The sequence below is a fragment of the Aptenodytes forsteri genome, unplaced genomic scaffold (genome assembly GCF_000699145.1).
Source record: "Aptenodytes forsteri isolate BGI_AS27 unplaced genomic scaffold, ASM69914v1 Scaffold183, whole genome shotgun sequence".
Taxonomy (NCBI): domain Eukaryota; kingdom Metazoa; phylum Chordata; class Aves; order Sphenisciformes; family Spheniscidae; genus Aptenodytes; species Aptenodytes forsteri.
In genome coordinates, this window is record NW_008795918.1 from 1,421,462 (window position 1) to 1,438,985 (window position 17,524).

At 37.8% G+C, this 17,524-nt stretch overlaps 1 protein-coding gene across 1 annotated transcript in view; it reads left to right on the plus strand.

The window, feature by feature from the left end:
- Positions 1–17,282, plus strand: part of ALS2 (ALS2, alsin Rho guanine nucleotide exchange factor) — a 41,523-nt gene extending 24,241 nt beyond the window's left edge. Inside the window, exons 20-34 of the mRNA XM_009284650.2 lie at positions 1,492–1,590; positions 2,142–2,306; positions 4,682–4,793; positions 5,095–5,172; positions 5,254–5,387; positions 7,575–7,742; positions 8,022–8,139; positions 8,696–8,853; positions 9,573–9,695; positions 10,743–10,919; positions 11,294–11,339; positions 13,339–13,400; positions 14,042–14,191; positions 14,509–14,605; positions 15,990–17,282. Of these exons, the coding sequence (XP_009282925.1) occupies positions 1,492–1,590; positions 2,142–2,306; positions 4,682–4,793; positions 5,095–5,172; positions 5,254–5,387; positions 7,575–7,742; positions 8,022–8,139; positions 8,696–8,853; positions 9,573–9,695; positions 10,743–10,919; positions 11,294–11,339; positions 13,339–13,400; positions 14,042–14,191; positions 14,509–14,605; positions 15,990–16,028 (1,726 nt within the window). The 3' untranslated portion in view covers positions 16,029–17,282. The remainder of the gene's footprint in view (positions 1–1,491; positions 1,591–2,141; positions 2,307–4,681; positions 4,794–5,094; positions 5,173–5,253; positions 5,388–7,574; positions 7,743–8,021; positions 8,140–8,695; positions 8,854–9,572; positions 9,696–10,742; positions 10,920–11,293; positions 11,340–13,338; positions 13,401–14,041; positions 14,192–14,508; positions 14,606–15,989) is intronic.
- Positions 17,283–17,524: the final 242 nt, after the last annotated feature.

Genomic DNA, 17,524 nt, shown 5'->3' on the forward strand with positions numbered 1-17,524 from the left:
GGAGGAAGGAAATGGAAAAACAGCCAAGAGGAGAAAGAGGGTGGGTGGGTGTAAACTCCTAAGCAGAGGAAGCCAATTGAAAAGTCTGCAGTCAACTTTCTGCTGTATAGGTAACTATTAACTTTTTGCATTGCAATATTCTTTCAAAAGTTCTGTTGGTTTTTTTATCCTTCTAGAAAATGCAATGCCTTTCATACAATGTAGTTTTCCTTGCTGCATTTCTGGTAGAGCAAGGGTTTAATAATTCCGGAAGGAGGCAACTAAATCTTGAATCGAGACTTCAGGGTTTGGGTGATGAACACAAAACTAATGAGAGTATCTGATCCTGATGATTAAGATAACTAGTACAGAGGAGTTTGAAAACAGGATGAATGGAAGTCCTAGACATTATCAAGTTATCTGGTGAAACAAATAAGACCACTTGAAAGTAACTTAATAATTTATTACACAGCTTTTGAATTAATCTATGGATTTCATTGCTTAGAATCTGCTTAGGGCACTTAGAGGCTAAGAGGTTAACTTCTTTCCAAAGGCATTTTTATATGACTCTTGTGAGCAGACATGTCTGTACTGGGCAGGATAAAAATATATGAGGAGTCCTATTGGCTTCCAGATGCATTTGCAAAGTATGGAGTTGGAGGGGAAATCGAAATGCGGTCTGGCTGCAGACAGCTTTTTAAAATGCACCTTAGCTATTGGTATAATGTCAAACTATAAAACCAGATTAGAGCTTTGGTGATTTGTAACTAATAGTAAGCGTAACTAACCCTGGTGATTTTGGGGTTCTTGGAGATGGAAATACTGCAAACAAATCCCCACCAGAAATAAATGGATTGGTATTTGTATTTCAGCATGCATGCTATAGTCTTAACACTTAACAATAGTAATGTCTTGTTGGGGTAGACACAACTCTCAGGAGAACCTTCATAACTGGATTTTCATCTCCTCAGAAGATTTAAATCAATAAATAAAAGTTGTATGTCTCATTCTTTTCAGGCATACTGAAATTGTGAACAATTCTGTGCCACTGTTTGAGCATAATTGGAAGCTAGCGTCTTTTTTAAAAATACTCTCTGTAGCAATATATGTTTTAATCTTTCCCTGGAATAAAGATGTGCTTGAATTATCAAGACCTGAAGAAGACGACAAAGGTAGAAGCAGTCTTAGGATGTGGGAAGACTTGTGGCCTTTAGAAAGCTGAGAAAAATGCTGCAGTGTGGTAGAGAGGGGAATGTTTACAACATGCCACAATCAAACAGGAGAAAAGCAGTACGGACTAAACTGACCTAGTGATGCTGGAATTCCTGCTTTCTCTTAAAAAAAAAAAAGTAAAAAAAAAAAAATCTGTAACTGCTGTAGTTGAAGAGATGCCCTAAAAATGATAGAGAGCATTCTGATTTTAGAATGGGTCTGTGATATGTATCTGTTCCTGTTTATAATGAAGTGTGTTAGCATTATAGCTGCTTGTGTTCCATTTCTGTGCATTGACAGGTATGGTGAATACAGAGTGCTAAACAAAGCATTGAATAAGGATGACCATTACGTGGGGTACTGGAAGGAAGGCAAAATGTGTGGGCATGGAGTCTACAGGTAACATGTAGCACTTGTGTTGCTGTCATTGCAGAAGGGGAAGCGGGGCTGATGCTCTGGCACACTGCTTACCAAGCTTCTGTATGTAGCTTTCTTGTTACATTTCAGACTTGTGATTATAGTTAGCTTGGCTTATTTTCTGCTTTGCTTTTGGTAGATTGCTCATGATGCATACTTGTACAGTGTTCTGTTATTAATATCTATTCTAATGTTACTACCACCTTTCAATAATAGAGGATTCTTTCTTCTGAGAGATAAATATAAACTCTAATGGCCTTGCTTGTTGGGGAGAGAGTGGCTTTAAAACAACAAAGCATCAGAAGACTTGTATTAAAGGCTCACTTTTATCCCAAATATACTTTTACTATAGTTCCTGCTTGGTGTGGCTGTAATGTAATTCCTAGAAGGAAAAAGAGAGGGTTGATCTGTTCTGGGCTGGGGGGTGGGGAACCACCACCAAAAAAAAAAACCAACCCAAAACCAACCAAAAAAACCCCCCCTAACAGAAAAGTAGATTATAGGAATCTTACTTAATCTCTTTTTCTTTATAGCTATGCTACTGGTGAGGTGTATGAAGGGTGTTTTCAGGATAACATGCGTCATGGGCATGGTCTGCTACGCAGTGGGAAGCTGACCTCTTCCTCTCCCAGTATGTTCATTGGACAGTGGACAATGGATAAGAAGAGTGGTTATGGAGTTTTTGATGATATCACGAGGTAATGCTTCATTTCCACAAATCCTTAAACGCTGGTATGACGTGCAATTGCAAAAAGAGTAGGAAAGGATTTGATCTGTCAGTAGCAGTAGTAGTGCATGTTTATTTTTAAATTTTTTTTTCTTTATACTAGGTTTTCTGGGTTGATGATCTAAAGAATTGGGTCTAGAGACTGCTTTTTGGTGCTGCTTCTGGAGTAAATGTGGGGGGGTTTGTTTTGCTTTGTTTTTTTCTGCCTTGCTTTCCTGTCATACTCCTGACTGAAAACTAGCACTGAATATGGTATCTTACTGAGGTATCTTGTTGTGCGAGTGCTGAAAGTTTTATGAATGTCATGTGAGGAGTATTCTTTCATCTCAGGCCTGTAAGACTGGGTTGTTCAGTGATCTGATATACAGGACTAGGTAAATTTTAGCTCGTGCTCGGGTTTTCCATTGACTTACTCTGTCAATGCAGCGGAGGGAAGATGCTTTCTCTCAGGGCAGATTAGTGAAATGGTGGTCTTGGAAACAGAATTGCACTGAATGAATACTGTCTGAGCACAGATCAATATAGTCTGTTTTCTCAGTCACCAATTTAATGCTGTTTTTTCCTGAAAAGAGAGCTTTTGGTGAGAGCCCAAGAAAACTGGTTTTGGTTTAACTGAACCGAAAGCCCACTTAAAAAGCAGAATAGTAGAAAGTCTGGAGGTGAAGGGGGGGTGTGGGAGTGCGTATGTGGATATTTTTATGAAGCAGAGCTATTGTGGTATCTCCAGGTATTTCCTGATGTCGGTTTTGCATTTAGTCTTGCTTAGTAGTGTGGTGGTTGTTCTTACACTCTAGTGTCAAGATGTCTCCACATACTTGATTTAGTCATTTATTTACCTAGGACAAACTAAAGAGATGGCAGCTTTCCTTGCAGATCCTCTCACTTCTAGAATTTGTAAATGCAGTGGCAGTTTGGGGGGGGCGGGGAGGAGCGTGGCATTTGCTTTCCATTCCAGAGTTACTCAAATATGAGTGAGCTGCCCTCATGGTAGTTTTCTTTCTGTCTCAGGGAAGGATATGTGCATACGTTTCGCCTAAGGATTCATTTTCTTCACTTATTCTTCAGCGCAGACAAATAAGGAATAGCTGCAGTCACTCTTTATAACTTGTCGTTATTGCAAACCAGTCATTTGAGCAAGTGGGACTTCTACTCTGTTATGTTTCCATCCTGCTAACTGAGTATGCTGCACCTGTCTCTTCAAGAAGCTTTCACCCAACAGAGACCCCTGTAGCTGGCATGATGAATAAAACCAGCATCCTGCTAGGTTATGGGTCCAATTAGCTGGAAGATACCCCTGAATTTAGATTAATGGCTGGGCTTGTTCTCTTTACTATGACCATAATTTTTCCTGGATACTAGAAGGAAAACGCTCTGTAATAAGCAGAGTTCTATTAAATCAATCACTAGTTTCCTTCTAAAAGCAAACAAAAAAGCCCTTGACAAGTTAATTTTTTTTTTATTACTTGTATGGTGAAAACATGTTCTTTTTCAGAACAACTGGAAAAATAGATTATTTCAAAATATTTGGGACTTGCGCTTAGTTTCAAACACTCTAGCCTGACCTGTGTGGACTTACACTCACAAAAAAGTATTTTAAATAGTAGTCTGAAACAGGCTGATGTTTACTTATGAGCAATCTTTAATTGTCTAATAATTTTTTTATGGCATGACCTTTGTTAGGCTATTATCCAGAAACTTTCTACAACGTGATCTGTTTCCTTACAATTTTTGCACTCTAATATTTTCAAAATGTCATGTATGACTTTGTAGGTCTCCCTCCTATCCCCCAAGTAGAACAGCTTGGTTTCTTTCATTTATTATCCTCTCAATTTGAGTCATCTGAGTTTAGGTAAAGAAATCAAAAGCTTTGGCAAAAAAAATGACTAAGCTTCTTGCATCTTTTTAAAAATTGTTAAATACATCAGGTAGATGCCCGATGAAGCTGAAGATCCCCTTTCATATGCAACTTAAATCTTGGATAAAGCTGATGCAGATCAGCTAACAAGTTTTCCTCGTTTCTTATGTGCTGTAGCTACTGCTCAGGTTCCTTTGGATAGGAATTGGGCTTAACTGGGCTTCAGCATTGTTTCAGGTCATCAGGAACAGTTTGCTTGGATGTGGCCAATTTGTAATGTGAATTGTGAAAGGAAGTTCATTATCATTTATTTCTATCAAAAAGAGTCTTTATTTCCATGAAGCTAGTGGAACTAGATTGACAGACCTGAAGCAAGTGCTGTCTGACTCTTTTCTAACGTTTTCTGTAATGGTCAAATAGCGCAGTAAAGCCAAAGAAAGGATATAAATGTACTACTTAGACGCTGTTCTTCCTACTTCATTTTTCTTCAGAGGAGAAAAGTATATGGGAATGTGGCAAGATGATGTTTGCCAAGGCAATGGTGTTGTGGTTACTCAGTTTGGACTGTATTATGAAGGAGCCTTCAGCACCAACAAAATGATGGTGAGTTGAACACCAGACTCTGTGCTATAGTGACTTTTCCTCTAAGTGTGGTAGCTTTCTGGGGTAGATGAGTGTATGTTAGGCTGTGTAAACCTTCTGTTCTTCTAACCTTCTATTGTCGTGGCTTTTTAAACTGTCTTCATAATCCCTGCTCTGTTTCACTGAGGACTACTTCAGAAACTGCTTTTAAAAAAATTATTATTTGCTAAGAATTAGTAACAGGTTTTTCAGTGTATCTTTAGATCTGCGGTCTGGCCTTCTGTTATAATTACTGCTTTGTGTTCTTTGTGATTCTCTTTAGGGGACTGGAATACTGCTTTCTGAGGATGATACAGTCTATGAGGGTGAATTTTCAGATAACTGGACTCTGAGTGGAAAGGTTGGTATTACAGTTGTCACTTTCCTTGTAATTTGGTTCCCAATGGATTTCAGTTAATTTTTTTTATTATCTTCTCTTAAGGGAACACTGACCTTGCCAAATGGAGATTATATTGAAGGTCTGTTCAGTGGAGAATGGGGATCTGGGATAAAAATCACAGGAACCTACTTCAAACCTAGCTTGTATGAGAATGAGAAGGACAAACCTAAAGCATTGTGAGTGTTGAATAAGAAGTAATTTCTCATATGGTTCAGTAATACTTCGGAACATAAATACTGTCTTTTTTTTCAAAGGCCAGTTAAAAATATTTTTTCCAAAGAAACAGTGATATTTTGAAAATATTTTTCCTTTTTCATTCCTCTTCCCTCCTGCTTAGGAAATAGAAGAAGATAAAAATCTTCTTTGTAGCTGTTCTTGCTTTAATTACTACTTGAATACGCAAGCAACAGCATGAAATTACAGGATAGCCGACATGCTGCTACTGTCCTGTAGCAGTCTCAGGATTTTTTTTATTTATATCTGAACTGACTATTAGAACCTGAGTTCACAGCTGCTGATGACTTTTGAGGTACTGGGAAAAGACTAAGATATGTTTGAGCAATTAAGTCGATCACAGACCTCTCTGCCTTCTGCCAATTATTCTGTTGGTTAATTAATTCATTTAATGTGTCGTTTAATAATGGCAGTGGAGGTACATTTGGACAGAATTAGCTAGTTACCACACCTCTTCCAAACAATGCACAAGAAAATAGTAGAAAAATCTGCTGAATTGCAAAAGAGAGCATTTTAACACCTTGGCAAAGGTAACTTTGAAAAGTATCCATATAACCCAATTTATAGCAAATGCATTAGGTCAATTTGCTTAATTATCTCTGGGGGGAAAAAAACACGTTTCTTTATTTAAGTCATAACTGAGATATCTTTGAGTAGAGGAAATTTAAGTAAATTTGGAGTTGTTGGTGAAATACCAATATTTGGTAGCACTATATACTGGTTTACAATAGTAGTAATTGTTGTACAGGATTCAATATCTTTGAAGCATACTCTCAAATTTCAGATTACAATGGGAAAGACAACTCTAATGTTTTTACTTAGATTACTTCTCAGTATGCTTCCTGAAGCATTCACTGGTAATTTCTTTTGACAGTGCTGACATCTACAACAGGATGCAAAGTTAAGCAGGCCTCCCTGCTGAACTGAACACTTGCAACCTTAGCAGCTGTCTGCTTTTTATCCCAGTAGGGAGTCTATGAATAAATGTATGTACATATTTGTGAAGATTGCTTGTGAAATAAGGGTTTCATCTGCCCTCTTCAGGCTCTCTTGAAGTTGAAAATCTTCTGATATAATTTGTGAAAAGGCTTAGAGCCTACTTTTTCTTTGTGAAACTGGAAGCATGGAGAAGTACCAGTGTTGCTAGTTCTCATCTCTCGTGGTGGAAAAATATTAATGAAAGGTCTGATGATTTCTGATACTTGATTTAAATCAAGATAGAACTGTTAACCCTGACAGCATTTATTTGCTTTATGAAAGCTTTTCAAAGCCTTAAATTTCATTAGATGTCTGAGATCTATACGTATATATGTGTGTGTGTGTATATATGTGTGTGTGTGTATATATATATATATATAGGGAGAACAACAGTTCTTGGTTTTCCTTTGGCTATAGAGGATCCCTGAGCATTTGCTGTCAGTGAAAAGATGCCTGAGCTGGTTTTACTCTCTACCAGTACATCCCTAACATGTCATGCAACATCATATGTAGATACTACTTTAGGGGCGGAAGCCACATATCCATTCTTGGTATTTATCTGTGTAGCTATGCTATTTGTACATTCCAGGACAGTGAGATATTTGGGACTTTTTTGTACTATGTCTTTGCTATGTGAATGTGTCCCGAGTCTTCTGAATGAATACCAGTGGTGAAGATAAGCCCAGTTAAGCGCAGTATGTCCTGTTTTCTTGGAAATTAAACCAGTCCTTTTTGTGTTTAAACAAACCATTTCCTGGAAGACTACGAGAAAGAGTAAGACTGACTTGTCTAATGTAGTAAGGTTCATAGTTGTTACCACATGTAGGTATTAAAAACATTTTAATCTTGTAACTTTATAATATGTTACATGGATTAACGTATGTTAGTTAGCAAGGAAAAAAATTAAGGATAAGTATAACTTTTTGTAAGTTCTTTTTAAAAGGTGTTGAAAGTCAAGACATGGATTAAATAGTAGGTTGTAGGTTTATTCTTACTGATAAACTTGGTTCACAGTAGAGACTAAGTATATCAGCTCTTGGTAAAATGGTATGAGATACTAGATTGACATTAGCCATAGGTGGTTTTCACAGCTGAATGTGTTGTTTCATGACTGTTTGATTATTAACAGACTAACTTGGTCATTTTATTAGGCGGAAACTCGGGATCCTGGCAGTGCCTCCCGATGAGAAATGGAAGGCAGTATTTGAAGAATGCTGGAACCAGCTTGGTTGTGAGAGCCCAGGCCAGGGGGACAGATGGAAGGCTTGGGACAACATTGCGGTGGCCCTGACCACCAACCGACGGCAACACAAAGACAGGTTGGTTCCTAGAGAATGTAGTCAGCAAGATGAAGAAAGTATTAAGAAAGAAACTGGAATCACACTCTACTGTAGACTAGAAACTCTAACTGTCAAAGTTCAGTTAAAACAACAACTGCAAATCCTAAACAAAATCAGAACTCTTAATACTCTGCACTATAAACCCTTTTGGGACATACTGATGTTTAGAATTAGTTCAGTTGTTAGCTTCAGGGTTTTTTCCTATTGTATGTCAAATAAATAATCTGTACAATGTCTTTGTCCTTTTTATAACTGCAGCCCAGAATTATTGAGCCGCTCACATACTCAGACACTGGAAAGTTTGGAGTTCATTCCACAACACATTGGTGCCTTCACCCTAGAAAAATATGAAAATATAAAAAAATATTTGATAAAGGTATTGTCATTCTCAAATGCTCGCATAGCTTGTTGGTAAGGCATGACATCAAGCTCACTTTGTACTAGCTTTCCTTAATTCCTTCCATGTTTGCACTCTTGTAATCCATGTTGTATTCATTTATGTTTGCTCATAACTTCCTAATTTATTGAATTAAAATCCACAACTAAGACTAAAATCATTATATACCTAATGGATACTGCCTTAAAGTCAGTTTCTACTCAGTTACTGTTTTAATTCTTATACATTGGATCCCAGCAAAGGATCTTGAAATACTTGCTAATTATTGCATGTTAATTTTAATAGTACTGGACAGATGACTTGTCCAAGTAGTAGCACAAGTTCTTGTACTGTCTTGATTCCGTTATGAGCTAATACATAAATTTTATAATCCAAATGACAATTTGTTAAATAAAGCTCACTTTTTGACGTATTTGTAATATTTTTTTTTTCCAAAGCCTGTTGTTGAATCTCTGACCCATCTCTCTTGAATTTCTTTTTTTTTTGTGTCTGGCATTGACCTATCTGACTGGCCAATTAATATCTTTCACCTCAGGCTTGTGATACTCCTCTCCATCCATTGGGCAAGCTGGTGGAAACACTAGTAGCTGTCTACAGAATGACCTATGTTGGAGTAGGAGCTAATCGACGATTACTGCAGGAGGCTGTAAGAGAGATAAAGTCCTACCTCAAACGCATCTTCCAATTGGTTAGGTAATGAGACTCTAATTTTCAAGTCAAACTACTGCTGAATTAATTAAAGATGTCTTATGTACTGAAACTGTCTAGTGTTCATGCAGTCCAAGCATGCCAGTATCTTTACTCTGTTTTGGAGGTTGCTTATATTTCCTTAACCTTTTTAAGGAGTCTTGAAATTTCTATCAAAATATAAAAATTAAAATCTTCACCACAGTGTATTCCATTCCTTTAAAATATGGCTGTAGGAAGCTCGTCTTGAATGTGGATTTCCAATTTAGTGTCTCTGGACATCCATGGATATCCATGCTATGAAAAGACAGTGTTCAAAGGGTATAGAAGACTAGTGAGGACAAGGACTCGCAGTGTATTCCATTGAAGTTCTTACCAACATGGATGAGCAATGTTCCTATGAAGTGTTTGCTTAGATTCTTGAGAGCAATTACAGCTTTAATTGGGTCCTGCCAATCTGAAAGCAGAAATACTCCAAATTATTAATTGTTAGAAGCCTTGTCTGGAGGCAAGTGATGTCAAGGTAGGAAAGGTATCTTTGGCATTGGAGGGGTTGTCCTTAAGTTTTCTTCCAGGCAGATGGTACTGTATGTCTGTTAGCTATGCTGTCTTAGTCCACCGTGTATTATTTCAGCTGACTTTTCTTTCCTCTGCAATCTTGCCTTCTAATGCTGTGATTTGTAGAAACTTCATGAAATGGAATCATGTTGTGTATTGCCATTTAGGTTCTTGTTTCCTGATCTTCCGGAAGAGGGCAGCACAATTCCATTTCTGGCAACAGAGACAAAGGGAAGGCGATCATTTTGCAGTGGGAAATCTGACTCCAGATCAGAATCTCCTGAGCCGGGGTACGTAAATGAAAAAAAACTTAACTAAGGAAGGCTTCATTTTATTTCTGTTTGCAGTTTTTTTCTTGGGTGGGGAAAGAAAGATAAGCAAATGTTTAACTGATGGATATAAGCAGATTTTTTTTTTTTTGCTTTGGTTCTGATGACAGATTCTGATAAGCAAACTTTCACGCGATAGTTGCAATAAGCGTTTCATCCCTGTTCCATGCAATGATTCTTTACTTAAGCCCAAACTTGCTTTTGTCTGTTGTGGGTAAACAAGTTCGGGCTTGGGTCTGGGCTTCAGAAAACTGTTTGGGATATGAGCACTGGGGGTAATGCAGGTCTAGTGCACATATACTGCATCAGAAATAGCCAGTCACATGGAGCTCTACCCTTGAGTCCATCATTGTCCTGTCCACAGCAGCCTCAGGTGTGGTCAAAACAAGGAAGAGCGATCAGTAGAGACAGCCTTCTGAGAAAGGCTCCAATGATCTGTGCAGATGGTATTAGTAGGCACCTTGAGTTCAGCTTTCCCTAGTAGGATTACAGCTTGATGCCAAGCAACTGCTGACTTTATGAAGCCTGGAGTGTGAGTGTGTTGAGCTAGGTCAGGTAACTTAATGGGTTTTAGCCTGTTTTCTAGTTTGTACTTTGAAGGTAAAGTTCAGCTGTCAGCAGAGTGACTCAGAATGAGGGCTAAATGATTAGCATGAAGATAGAGGTAAAACTTGAATTATAATATAGTACAGTATTCAGCCTTTACATTATACAAGGAAGAAGGCCAATGTTCTCTTTAAAACACATAAACCACAAAAAACCTGCACCACAACCACTGCCCCTGCCCCAAACCCACCTGTATGTGGACTGTAAAGGAAAATTACTCCTAAGTATTTCTTAGCACAGATGCTATTTGATGGATTTGTACTTATTTTATTATTCTTATCCCTCATAGAATAGGCTCATACTAAATGAAAGATTTGTTCCAATGATTTTTTTATTCAATTTTTATAGAAAATTAGGTTTTTAAAATATCTTCTTCAAACCACCCCCCCTTTTTTTTTATAGCTATGTGGTAACCAGTTTTGGCTTGCTGCTCCCTGTATTACTGCCACGACTCTATCCTCCTCTATTTATGTTGTATGCCTTAGACAACGAACGTGAGGAAGATATTTACTGGGAATGTGTCTTACGTCTAAACAAACAAACTGACGTGGCTCTTCTGAGTTTTCTTGGAGTGCAAGCGTAAGTATGCTTCGACAATAAAACAGAACTTAGAAAAAGATTATGGCATGTAGTTAGATAAAGCAACTAAAAAACCCTATTGTCTAAAGTGCTTTGATTAAAATGCATCTAAACATATCTTCAAGCTAGTTAGTATGGTTGAGAGAGTGAATCAAAACTTTCCTCTTCCAAAAAGGGGGGGGGAAGATTCGCATGACTACAAAACCAGAGCGAGGCATTTCAAATTAGGCTATTTTCCAGCTATTTGTGCTAGATGTAGTTGATCCTGTAGAAAGAGCTGTTGCATCTCATAGAAGAAAATTACTTCATTTTCATAAGGTGAAAAATGCTTTAAGACTATGCTCTCTCAATAGACTATGTTGGGTTTCTTGCAGGAAATTTTGGCCAGGAGCTGTATCCATCCTTGGAGAGAGTAGAAAGGTATGTTCATTGGGCCTTGACTTACAGTATGCTTTGCCCAGTGCTTCTCTCAAGAAGCTGAGATCATGAAGAAGCAGTCAAAGAATCTTTGACTAGGCTTTTTGCTTAAGAGATGCTATGCTATCTTGTTTCCTTAAAATTTGTCTGCTACTTAAAAGCTACATTAGTGATTTCTTACAATAGCTGTCATGCCAGCATTGTCACTTACTCTAATGAACGTTGTCTTACTCTAATGAATTCTACATCAGGAAGACATTTACTTGGTCTCCAATTATGGAAGTGTGAGAATAAAAGTCTTACCAAGGAAATTTTCAAACTGCTCAATTAGGAGAGTTACACCATTGTATACTTTTCTGATTAGGAGAAAAATTGTATAGTTTTTATTCTTAATCATTATCTTGCTGAAAGTGGCTGAACACTGGTCTTACATGGTAATAGTGTAGTACTCAATCTCTGTGCTCCAGTAAGAGTGGTTTAATAATCATAACTTTGAACAATTTGAATGTTTACAGTATACTTTAAATCATGTCTGGTTTACGAATCGGTACACTTTTATTTGAAATTTTCAATTTCTTATAGTCATTTAGATACTCCTGCCTTCATATGACCTCTTCCCTGTTTATAACTGTGGCTTGTGCAAAGTCTGTAATAATTGGAAGCATGGCTTTCATCATAGTTATAGTATATATAATAACTATTTCATCATAGTTACTTCTCCCAAGTAACTAGCGATAGGACGAGAGGAAATGGCCTCAAGTTGTGCCAGGGGAGGTTTAGATTGGACGTGAGGAAAAATGTCTTTACTGAAAGAGTGGTTAAACATTGGAACAGGCTGCCCAGGGAAGTGGTTGAGTCCCCATCCCTGGAGGTATTTAAAAGACGAGTAGATGAGGCGCTTAGGGACATGGTTTAGTGGGCATGGTGGTGTTGGGTCGATGGTTGGACTCGATGATCTTAGAGGTCTTTTCCAACCTCAATGATTCTATGATTCTATAGTAGTTGCTACACACGGATGATCTGATATTCCTTGATAGAGATTGAGAGTTACAAGTTTGTAATAATAACCAAAGCTGCTTCTGAACCCCACCCCTGAGGCTTTGGGTTCCCAGTAAGACAAGTCCCCTTTTCCCCAAATCGTGAAGTTGAAGATTCACGATTCACATGATGCAAACCTCCACTCAGACTTTACATGTTACAAAATCCAGTAATAACATGTTTCTTGAGTTACTTCAGATCTTCTGTGTTTTTAGGTACTGGGCAAAATTCTTACCAGCTGTCTGAATCCTTCACACTTCTGACTGTTTTTTTGGTTATAGAGTAGAGCCCCTCCACTATGAAGTTATATGTGGCATGTGTCTTCTCTGAATTATGCAGTATATGATGCTCTCTGCAGCCATTTACCTTATTTGCTGGGTCATTCTTTCAATTAAACAGGATGTTTTTAGCCAAGACATGTTTATCTGCTTCTCTCCTCTCTCCAGTTTCCTTGTTTCTGTGAATTTCTCTAGGTCTCTTTGCATCCATCCATTCCCTACCTGCTCCATTCAGAAAGACTTAGGCTCAGTTGCATATTAAGAGCTAATATTTATATTTGTTCTTCTCTCTTTGCTCCAAACCTGAGTCTCTGGTTATTGACTGCTATGACTTTTCTAGGTTTCAACCGTTCCAGTCTTAATGGTTCCCTCTTGATTGTTAACCATTAAGATTTAATGATTCCCAGTGTTACTTGACGTGGAATATATCCAAACCCGCCAGTGATTCTCGTAACATACCAAGGAATTCAGTACAGGTTTTCTGAATTTTAAATGAAACTCATACAAATTATATGTGGGCAGATTTCCTGGATGACTTCAGCATCCAGGCACATTCCCCTTTCTTTGCACTGGAAAACTGAAAAAAAAGTCTTTTATGCCAGCGTTGCATGATACGCTGCTTTTCTTCTGCTGCTGAATAGTGGGGTGGTTAAACCTGCATGATAAATCTTCTCATGGTTACACAGGTATCGTCAAATACAAAAGATGCCTGCTTTGCCTCTGCAGTTGAATGTTTACAGCAAATCAGGTAATTCTCTGAAATTTGTCTTTTAGTGTTTTACTGTTCCTGCTATAGTAGCATCTAGTTTACTTGATTGTGATACTTTACCTGTCACCTTTTCTTTGTTCACCTTTGTAAGAGAGGTCACCAAGAAGTTTCAGAGTTCCTACTAAATATGCTAGCAAACTCTCCCAATGGGGAATGAAGTATAGCCTCATAAATGCAACTGAGGTTGTCCATAGGACACCATTTACAATCAAAAGCATGAGGATGTCTAATCAAATACACATATGAATTTCTGAACAGTTATGGCAAAATGACCTGTGTATGGGGAGCTTTTCTGTGTCTGTTAGCTGACATAAGGAATTCTGCTGTAAGAATGTAAGTAGAAATGAAAAGGGTTTTAGAAAGGAATTTTTCCCCCTTTACCACTATGTTAAAACACCTTAAAACTGTGAAGACAGTCTCACTTGCAATAGTGTGCCTTGATCCAGTAATTACAGCCTGGGGTACTACACAGCCTTGGCAGCCATGGCTGTTGTGGTGTGAATGCTCTGGCTTATCTTCTTGGGCACAGGGGCATGCTAGCTAGCAAATTGTCTTCCTAATTTAGATGCAGATATGTAACTTCTTATTGTTATCCTGTTTTGCTCTTGCTCTCCAAACAGTACCACATTCACCCCTGCTGACAAGTTGAAGGTGATCCAGCAGACTTTTGAAGAGATCTCTCAGAATGTACTTGAGACTCTTCAGGAAGATTTTCTGTGGTCTATGGATGACTTATTTCCTGTTTTTCTTTATGTGGTGCTACGAGCCAGGTAGGCACTAAGAGTGGCATCAGTCGTAAGCTGAGCATAGGCAGTATGAGTAAAAGTAAAAATACTTTTACCTGTATTAAACACTCCTGCTTCTTGTTATAGGACAACTTGCTAGCTTTTTGTAACTTAGTAAATTTTCCGTTTTGCCTGTTTGCTTTGGCCTGACAGAATTTTGAACAGTTAACTGTGAAATGGCTGTGTCCTCAGGATGAGGTTAGGGAAAAGCATGTTTTTTGCACAACACCATGTACAAAAAGTAAAAACATTATAATGGTATCTTTCGTTCACCTATTCTTTCTCTCTCCTCCATGTGACAGGATAAGGAATTTGGGGTCTGAGGTGCACTTAATCGAAGACCTGATGGATCCTTATCTGCAGCATGGGGAGCAAGGCATCATGTTCACTACCTTGAAGGTATGAAAATTATTCAGGGTTATTAAAAGCTTTCTTTGGAAATTAATCAGCTTTGAGCAATGATGATCAGCTTAGGACAATTGTATGAATGTTAGGTTGCAACTTCTTTGACACTTTTATTGAAGTTTTTAGCTAGGATGACCAAGGAAACTTAACTTACAGCTTAGGATAACCTGACAATTGCAGGTACTGCTAGTAAAATGGTGCAATGTGCAAATGTACTTTATTCAAATGTAGTATTGGTTGCTGTTGACTGTTCTGAATGCTCACCTGTAGCTTGTCATTCCCCTGCAACATAACAAACCCTATTCCCTTTATAAAAATTGGAATGAAGTGCTGCTTTGGAGATCAGCCATTCCAATAATGTTTAAGTCTAACATTACATCAAGATGCTTCAGGAATTCAATTGGGGGGGGGGATTTTTTTACTGTGTCACTCTCCACATTCTATTAAGTATTCTTCTCTTTTTAAGTATGGAAAAAGGGAGAGAATCTGTTTTGATGAATATCCTATTGCACACTAGGACCTCCATAATGGAAATAAGTTGTTTTGGTACCTCAAAACTGTTAAAACAAATGGGTCTTGTGACAATTCAGCTGTGTGGAGCTTTTTTGTGGGGTTGTTTTGGAGGGAGACTGTTAACCTGAAACTTAAATAAAAATCTTGAGCTGAACTGCTAGGTGAACATGATCGTATTTTCTGTCTGTGCAAACTGGAAATATTTGGGTGCAGGGGTTTTTTCACACCTGTTATTTTTATAGTGCTGCAAAAAGGTAAGGTTTGAGTTGGTTAAAATTTATCAAATAATCTATGTAGTAGAAGCAGAATCTTATTTTCCATGAGTAAAAGTATTGTCTGAGACATTTATATTAAGTTTTTTGTCATGGCTGACCCAATGCATATTTGAACCAGCATTAAGGAGTGAATAGCTATCAAGCAGCAGGTCAGGGTATTTATCCAGATGATAGAAACCTTTGCTTTTCAGTCTGAGTGCTTTTGAAACACTTAATCCCTGCACCCTTGTCCTGTAAGAAAATATTTTCTTTTTGGGGCCCTTCTGTCAAAGGGTAGGGAAGGACTTGTGAGGAAAAAAGTGTACTTCATCTTGGCAAAGCTGGGAGCTGTAGAAGTATGCAGAGTCCTTAAATCATGCTATCTCGCTTCATTAAGAGTTGGACATAATTTGTAACTTATTATCTCCTGTTGTTCTTTTTGCTAGTTTACATATCAGAAGATTCTCATGTGTTGAGTGTCACTGTATCATCACTGCTTGTAGAAAGCAGTTTTCTTGGATAGAAAAAAAAATCAACCTTTTTGTGTATGATGCTTTATCAGCTTGCTGAGAACTGGTATGTATGCTAAACTGGACTTTGTTTTAATTCAGGCATGTTACTACCAGATTCAACATGAAAAGCTTACCTAGACCATCATTTACGACCTGGCTCTGTGGGATAATCTACTCAGTGGAACTTCACTAACACCCACTTTCTTCCCTGAAATGGCACTTAGAAAATACTCTGTTACAGTTCTGTTGTTACAGATGAAAATACTCAGTTGTTTCTTCTGAACTTTTAGCTTTAAGATTGGAAAACTGCAGCCAGAGGCTATCTATGAAGTGATGATGAAGCTAGAGACTTGGTTTGTCAAGTACTTGCCAAGAAGAAATAATTTCCTATTCGATTTCCTATTCTAACAGAAAGATTATTTACTCCTTTTCAGTTAACAATGCTGCAAAAAGGCATGGCATCTACATAGAGCACATGTGAAAGTCTGGACTGCATGGCTTCTAAAGCAGTGGGTTTGTTTGTATTATTCCTGGTTTGTCAACAGAGACATTTAAAGAGAATGAATTGCACCACAGAACCATTCAGTCTTCCTGAATTAAGCTATTATGTTTGTTTGTTTAAAAAATAGAAATATGTTAGTATTTATAACGGGTAACCTATAGTGTGTTTGGCTGTAAAGGTTTTGAGGCATCTGTGTTGAACAGAATTGCTGAATGCAGTATTAATGTGCTGTTGTGGAAATAATCACACTGTTATGGACTTCCCTGTTTACTAGAATTATAAATATAAAGGCATTCACCATTCTTTCTGTTTATGAAATAAATAAAAGGCACTGACCACTTCAAATTTTGGCACTGAATTAAATACCTGGAATCTGTAGTGTTCAGTTTCATTACCCTGAGGTCTGAGGACAAACACTTTCTCTGGAAGCCCATGTGATAGGAGAATGGGAACATGCTCTTGAACAAGCTGATGATGGATTATGTTTGAGACTTTTGCCTGTTAACTTATGCGTCTGAGTGAAAAAAGCAAACCTTGTTGCATCTCTGAACATGTAAAGAACAAGTAATTTCCCTGGGGATTTGTGTGTGTGTGTCTTCTGTGGTTTATGGTTAACTTTATTTATACCAATAACACTCATGGATAATTTGGGTATTGTAGGTGCTGTTCTTTACCATGGCTGACTCAAAAAAGGGGGAGGGAGGAATAGATTATAGAATGTTATAGTGGCTTAAGTTATGTCAAACTACCATAGATAATGCTAATCATATTTTTGAAATAGTAATCATGACTTGTGTATTGGCACCTCAATGGAAAGAAACCGTATGTCAAAATACTGTTTTGAACAGTGACTGTAATGTAGCAATTTTCATAATAAAGTAAAAAAGATTGGTCTTTCTGAAATTATTTTTAGTTTTATCAGGGAAGGGGAAAGAGTAATTCTGGCAAGATAGAATCATAGAATAGTTTGGGTTGGCAATAAGGTCCCCAAAGCCTTCTCTTCTCTAGACTGAACAACCCCAACTCTCTCAGCCTTTCTTCATAGAGGTGTTCCATCCCCCGATCATTTTTGTTGTCCCTCTTCTGGACCCGTTCCAACAGGCCTGTGTCTTTCTTATGCTGAGGGCTCCAG